This window comes from Nelusetta ayraudi, unplaced genomic scaffold (genome assembly GCF_046127955.1).
Source record: "Nelusetta ayraudi isolate G7.1 ecotype Tasmania unplaced genomic scaffold, CSIRO-AGI_Nayr_v1 ptg000017l, whole genome shotgun sequence".
NCBI lineage: Eukaryota > Metazoa > Chordata > Actinopteri > Tetraodontiformes > Monacanthidae > Nelusetta > Nelusetta ayraudi.
This window is the reverse complement of record NW_027466067.1, coordinates 9,661,756-9,668,407: the sequence shown is the minus strand read 5'-3', so window position 1 is coordinate 9,668,407 and position 6,652 is coordinate 9,661,756. Positions and strand designations below refer to the sequence as shown.

General features: G+C 46.7%; 1 protein-coding gene across 1 annotated transcript; it reads right to left on the bottom strand.

Annotated features, from left to right (window-relative positions):
- Positions 1 to 738: 738 nt before the first annotated feature.
- alas1 (aminolevulinate, delta-, synthase 1) lies at positions 739 to 6,043 on the bottom strand. The gene is made up of 11 exons (XM_076025315.1): positions 5,870 to 6,043; positions 4,384 to 4,614; positions 4,065 to 4,247; positions 3,820 to 3,966; positions 3,483 to 3,702; positions 2,883 to 3,067; positions 2,578 to 2,757; positions 2,249 to 2,413; positions 1,497 to 1,765; positions 1,199 to 1,361; positions 739 to 1,063 (listed from the first exon to the last, which is right to left on the bottom strand). The coding sequence occupies exons 2-11, from the start codon at positions 4,595 to 4,597 to the stop codon at positions 903 to 905; spliced, it is 1,887 nt and encodes a 628-aa protein (XP_075881430.1). The 5' UTR covers positions 4,598 to 4,614; positions 5,870 to 6,043; the 3' UTR covers positions 739 to 902.
- Positions 6,044 to 6,652: the final 609 nt, after the last annotated feature.

Here is a 6,652-nt window from a genome sequence, read left to right as displayed (position 1 = left end):
TGTGTTTGTTGATTGTTCATCGGGGGGCGGGGGGAACACAAAGCCAAATTCTTGCATTTGCCCTTGATGTGCGATAATGGTCATTATTATCTCGCTGAAACACCCACTTGACCTGGATGGAACAGCGCCCGGGCAGAAAGGAGCATGTGGGTTAATGTGGGCGACTGTAATAAAATAAATGGCACGTGGAGATTTCAAGAATGATTCTTGATGCAATTTATCTCAGATGTGTGGGTGTCCAAAACCTTTGTTTCCACACTGTATGCTTGCTGGCTCCAAGCTTGTACTCTGATCAGTGAGCCTCTGTTACTGTGTAGAGGTTTTCTACATAGGCCTCTGTCATTCTTTCGAGTTTTGTTTTTCATCTTTGTGTTCCATGACGTGTGCTTCTTTAAATTAAACCACTGTCCTTCTACCCGAATCAGTGTCTGCTCAGGCTTGTCTTACTCAGCATCTTCAGATACTTGCATTTAACAGACAGTGTTTCTGTCTATACCAGTGCTTTTCTTTAACGTTTTATTGGTGTATTTGCTTACTTACAGAGACCTCAGTGTAATCAGGCTTTCAAAGGCCTTTTAAATTTACCTGTGCTGCCTTGCTCTGTATACGCCCCATCTATGTTATGAAAAAGCCAGTTGTGGGTTCATGAATGTTAATTTTTTTTCTTGGAAAAAAAAAAAAAGAGAGACAAAACACCCCTTAACAAATCCAAACAAAAACTCCCAGAGAAACAAGTGGTTTGTTGTTGTACAATTTAATTTGCGCATAGAGAACATTTGGACATAGAAGATTTTAAATAAACATATATTTATAAAGATATTTAATGCACTCTTGACAGTGACACAGGAATGGATATTGAGTGTATTATATGTGCCATCTCTTCCCCGCGGCGGTGGGCAGTGTTATGCGCGGGCTGATATCGGGTGGCTGAGACCACTGAAGTAAGACTTTTCCCGCTCGCTCATCAGCTCAAAGTGCAGCGGCTGCTGGCAGAAGTTGCACTCCGCCGAGGAGTGCGGCTTCAGCTCCAGGCCCGCTTCCGTCCACGTTTGCACCAGCCTCTCTGCAGAGGACAAGCAGAGGAACAAATCAGACTTTTGACCGAGACAACCGAGAGTCGAAAGAAATGTCAGCCTAACGTCACCAGGGGGGATAAAAACCAAACAAACACAGAAGCGAGACGGGTGGATCTGCTCACCAACAAAGTATTTCATCATCTCGGGGGTGTGGTGAGGAGTCGGAGCGATGCGCAGCAGCTCGTCCCCCCGGGCGACTGTGGGGTAGTTGATTGCCTGAACGTAGATGTTGTGACGACTCATCATGAGGTCACACACTTCAGTGTTTTTCAATGCATTGGACACCTAAAATGACAGACGCAACGACCATCAGTGGTGAGAACCAACTCAAGACTTCCCCAACACATTAAAATGCAATTCAGCGTCGGCAGCTACCGGTGTCGGTCACCATTATAAAACGCCATTTTCAAGGGAAATTACCCGAACTGGGATGATGTGACTGGGGCAGTGCACCACAGGAAGCCCGGAGTCCATTAGCATTTGCCTGAGCAGCTTGACGTTGCGCTGGTGCTTGCGCCTCAGCACGCGGCCCTCCTCCTCCTTGAGGACCTGGATGGATTGCCTGGCTCCGGCCAGCAGCATTGGCGGCAGCGAGGTGGTGAAGATGAAGCCGGCGGCGTACGAGCGCACGGCGTCCACCAGCGCGGCCGTGCTGGCGATGTAGCCGCCGACGCAGCCGAAGGCTTTGCCTAAACGGAACACACGGCACGTGAAAGGTTATCATTTGAACCGCTACACCGCTACTGAACGATCAATGTTTCGCCATTGTGTGGGGGCCTCGCTGATGAATCCTCCCACTGTCAGTTCGCTAACAAGATTATGCCGGAAGAGGAGCCGCAAGGGGTTAAAAGGCAGCTCGCTCGAAAGAGTGGGGGAGAAAAAAAGAAAAAAAAAAGCTTGACGAGCAGCGAGCGTAATTCAATATGAGCACGACAAGAGCCCACAGTCTCCAAGCAACAGGGCTGCTCTGGCTTCATCGAGCCTTCGGGCACGTTGGGTGACACACATGAGAGCCGATCCCTCAGCGCAATAACAACCACGACCGGATTCAAAGCAAGCAGGGCTGCGCCAGCCCCAGGAGGGCTGCAGTTAAACGCAGTAAAATGTAAGTTACACTAACACAACAACCGAAACACATATAGTCACAGTTATGACACAGGTTCAACGCTAACCTAGTGTTCCTGAGATGATGTCCATCTTGTGCATGATGCCATCTCTGTCGCCGATGCCCCCTCCTCTGGCGCCGTACAGGCCCACGGCGTGAACCTCGTCTATGAAGGTGATGGCGCCGAACTCGTGGGCCGTGTCGCACATTTCCTCCAGAGGACACACGGCACCTGCGCAACAGGAAATTAAAATAATAATGAAAAAAAAAAAGAGATAAGCCACTGGAGAAGGAAGCGCTTTAAATGAAAGCAGCCTGATAAGGCTTCTCAATAGTGAACTACACTTCAGTTCAGTTCACACACAGCGAGTATTAATGGTAATGCTCTGCACTAACCATCCATTGAATGCACCGTCTCAAAAGCCACAATTTTTGGTTTCGTCGGGTCGCCTTTCTGTAGGAGTTCTCGTAGATGGCCGACGTCGTTGTGGCGGAAAATGAATTTTTTAGCACCGCTGTTCCGGATACCCTGTATCATTGAGGCGTGATTGCCTGCGTCAGAGTAGATCTCACAACCTACACCACAGGTGGGGTGGAGGAGGGGCAGGGGGGAGACAAAAAGTGAGGAAGTGAGAATCAGAATCGGTGTGTACGTGACTTTTTCCAAGTAAGGCCTGATAATGGTGTTCATCTTAGCATACCAGGCAGCATCTTTGCGAGGGTGAAGAGGGTGGAGTCGTTGGCCACGAAACAGGAGGTGAAGAGCAGGGCAGCGTCCTTGTTGTGAAGGTCCGCCAGTTCACTTTCCAGTTCCACGTGGAATTTGCTGGTCCCAGAAATGTTCCTGGTGCCTCCGGCCCCGGAGCCGTGCTTTCGTAAAGTCTCTCTGGAGGACGAAACGCACACAAACAAGTTGAAAGCTAAAGTGCGTCAGAGCAACGGGTAAGAACTACTCAACACAGGACCATGCAAATATTTAAGTTGGTTGGTTGTGCAATGCAGCCGGTAACGCAGAGTATAAAGGGGCGGGCGAGTCTAAACAACTGTTAGGGAGATTTATCATGTCAGAGGACAACACTCCCACTTCTAACTGAGGCCAACTGAGTCTTAAAACAACTCAAAAAGCCGACTATAACCTGCAATGACATCTTTGTTGGATCTAATTATGCTCCTGCGCTTTAAATCTCGGCAGATTAGTCACTCCCCTGACCTTTGAGAGTTTTGGAAAGAGAGGAAAAATATTTGTCTTCAGCATAAACAACTGGAGCCTGGTCCACACAAACAATCCTCGTCTTACTTACATAATGGTCTGCACCACCCGCGGGTGACGACTCATGCCCAGGTAGTCATTGCTGCACCAGACGGACACCTCCCTCTTTTCTTCCAGGGAGCCGGTGAAGTCATCCGCCATGGGGAATTCGTTGGCCAGGCGGTTGACGGTTTTGAAGACGCGGTAGGTGTGGTCGCTCTTCTTCTCGACGATCTTCTCCTCGAGGAACTCGTCGTAGCTGAAGCGAGACACTGCGGAAGAGGAAGAGGGCTTGCGTCACGAAAACTGCCGTTGGAACCGGGGCGGTGGGTTCTGGAGCAACGGCTTGCCACAGCGAGACGTTTCGAAAGGGCACCAGCAACACTCACGGTCGGCCGGGAAGTTGTCCTTCAGCAGGTGGGAGACCCTTTTGGGCCGCTGCGTGAGGAGGCTATTTATCAGGCTGTTTCCCTGGTCTGCGCGTCCACGGTGGGGGGTTGCCAGGGAGGGCTTCTTCAACTGGGCAGAGGACACCTCTGTGAAATGGACGAGGGGAGCAAAAAAAAAAGAAAAGAAACATATGTTAAGACGTTCACACGCACGTTGGATCTTGAACTCCTGAAACGGCTTTTACCTTTCTGGACAGTGCGAACCTCCTGGACATCCTCTTGGAACTCCATGCTGACCTGACGGACGACGCTGCTGTTCTTCTGGCCCATCTCAGCAGCGAGGAAGGGGCATTTGGAGGCACCGGCCTGCGCTGAAGGGGGCACAGGATGGCCGGCAGGCAGCTTAGACTCTCCGTTCTGCTTGGAGTCTATGAAAAAAAACAAAATTAAATTTAGACCTCAACACAATCTCTATATTTTTGACTATTATGTCTTGTTTTGACACCAAACAAGTTACAAAGTAAAAGCCCAACACACTTTTTCTTTCTGTTTTGACACACTGACCTTCACCGGCTGCCACAGCGTCCTCAGTCCTGGGGTGGGAGGACGAGGTGGAGGAGCAAAGAGCTCGTGCCATTGATGGGGCCATGGGTTTGGAGGCCAGTTCCATCATGACGGGACATCTCTGAGCAAAACCAACAAGAGAATTTTTGGTCTGCTGGAGAAAGGCCTGGGGAACACGGGCCAGGAACGGGCAGCCACGCAGCAACACATCCATATTGATTGTCTCAAGATCTGGAGGGGGGAGAAAAAAATGAGAAATTTCAAAACTTGTTCTGAAAAAAGGGTGGGTGACATGGGTTCTTGATTACAAAACAATTCTCAGATTTTTTTCTCTCTCTTTTTTTAACTGTAAAGTGTGGCAGACGTAGTCAAAAAGAAAACCAGACAAAAATAGATTCGACCAGTTGAGTAAACCAGAAACTGTATACTTCTGCTTGGCTTAAGAAAACAGCTGAAAAGTTTTATGAATACCTCTGACTGCTGCTGAGAGCATGCATTTTTCAGAAATACAAGTAAAAGGTTGTGTGTCTTGTTCAAAATAATGTTTTATAACAGAGTAATGTGACTTTTTTTTTTTTTTTTACAAGACGATTGGTTTAAGAAAATAAAAATAAAACATTGTTCAGGAATTAATAAATACATTGACTCATGATACTGAACCAATAGTACACAGGCTTTGTGAAATGATTGCCAAATGTCTTTGAGTAATAATAGTAATAGTAATCCCGTTCTCGTTGTCATTATGCTGAAAAATTCCAAAATGAAAAAGTATTCCGTTGCTTAACCAGGGAGACATCGGTGACGTCAATCCTTGACAGTAACCCTTTCCCCAGTTAATATGGAATGCAAGTCTACACAGTCCTCGAAAGAGTCATTACCACAACAGCATAGCCCGTTTGGTCGACAGAGGGAAGATTTGAGAGTGAGCGAGCGATTTAAAAAACTGACATCAGGATGCAACAACGGTGATTTCTTTAAAGCATCAACGTCCATAATGTATCAATTTCTGAATATTTCGATTCACGTTTCCCAAAGATGAATATACACTGGATAATGATTTTTTTTTTTTTAAACATGTTTACTACCAAAACAGAGTTATTTTGAAGTGCAACATAACATTGTAATATAAATCTAAAAAATAAAATGAAAATGAAAAGAGAAATCTTGAGGTTTTTAGACGAACTTAAGGCTAGTTTCCGTGATCCATCAGAGATGCGGGGCTTTACACCGGCAAGTTACGTTACTGCCATGACCGTAAAAAATTAGCCCTGGACTACATCCTAAGTCGAACGCCTTTTGTAGCAACAATGCGGGGGGAATTTCCTTCGTTCTGCGCAAAGTTAAAGCTTGTGAGAGCCCTCACATAAGACCCACGGTTCACAGTCCTTGCCGGTTGACCGAGCCGATCGTGAGCTAGGCTGCTAACTTGAGCTAAGATGCTAATAAGGCAAAAGTCAGAAGGATGGTGACTAAACAGCACACTTACCTCCTCAAAACTCGAAAACTCAAGGCGCAAACGGTCTTCTTGGTTGTGGTCTGGTCAGTGAACAAGCAACGGGACTGGAGGAAGGTGCACAGCCGAATAGAATTGTCTTTCGCTGAGGCGACGGTGAGACGACTGCTCCGTTATCCTGCACTGAGGACGAACGAAAAGGACGAGGACGGCGAGCGCTTATAAGAGCTTATGGCGTGGCCGAGGCGAACACGAGCTCTCGCGAGATCTCGTTCCGTTACGTCAAAAGTTAGTCTGTGTATTTCTTTTCACTTTTAACGTTGAATGTTAAAGTGTGACTGGTCGCGTATTTTATTTTTGAATGTAAGACACAAGCGCCACATATTAACGATACATCGCTATTACATATTAATAGGTTTTTATTGTTGTTACCTAAGGGTCTTGAGGGTACTGTATGAATGTTGCTGCTGTGACAATTTAATTTCCTGTAAAGGATTAATAAAGTACATCTAATCTAATCTAATGGGTGACATCAAAAATTGTATTACACATTACTAGACATACTACTGCCGCATATTTGATTGCTGGACTAGCGGCAATGTATTGTAGTAAGTGCTTATGAAACATTGTGTGAAAACCGACCGACGTTTAAAAAGTGTTTGATAAGCACTGTATTTTTATTTCATTGCACAACATCGGCCTAGTAGCTGCAACGTCACACCGCGAGTACTTCATTCTGACGTAAAGGTGACATTTTCTGTGCAATACTGACCTCTGCTGGTGCAAAGCAGACGGTGATTCAGACCCTACGGTCAT

Excerpts from the sequence above, each read along its gene's own strand:
- alas1 (XM_076025315.1), bottom strand. The coding sequence starts at position 4,597 with ATGGATGTGTTGCTGCGTGGCTGCCCGTTCCTGGCCCGTGTTCCCCAG. Across the intron at positions 2,758-2,882 it reads CCTCGCAAAGATGCTGCCTG|GTTGTGAGATCTACTCTGAC; the intron begins GTATGCTAAGAT and ends CCTGTGGTGTAG. Across the intron at positions 1,362-1,496 it reads GTCACATCATCCCAGTTCGG|GTGTCCAATGCATTGAAAAA; the intron begins GTAATTTCCCTT and ends CTGTCATTTTAG.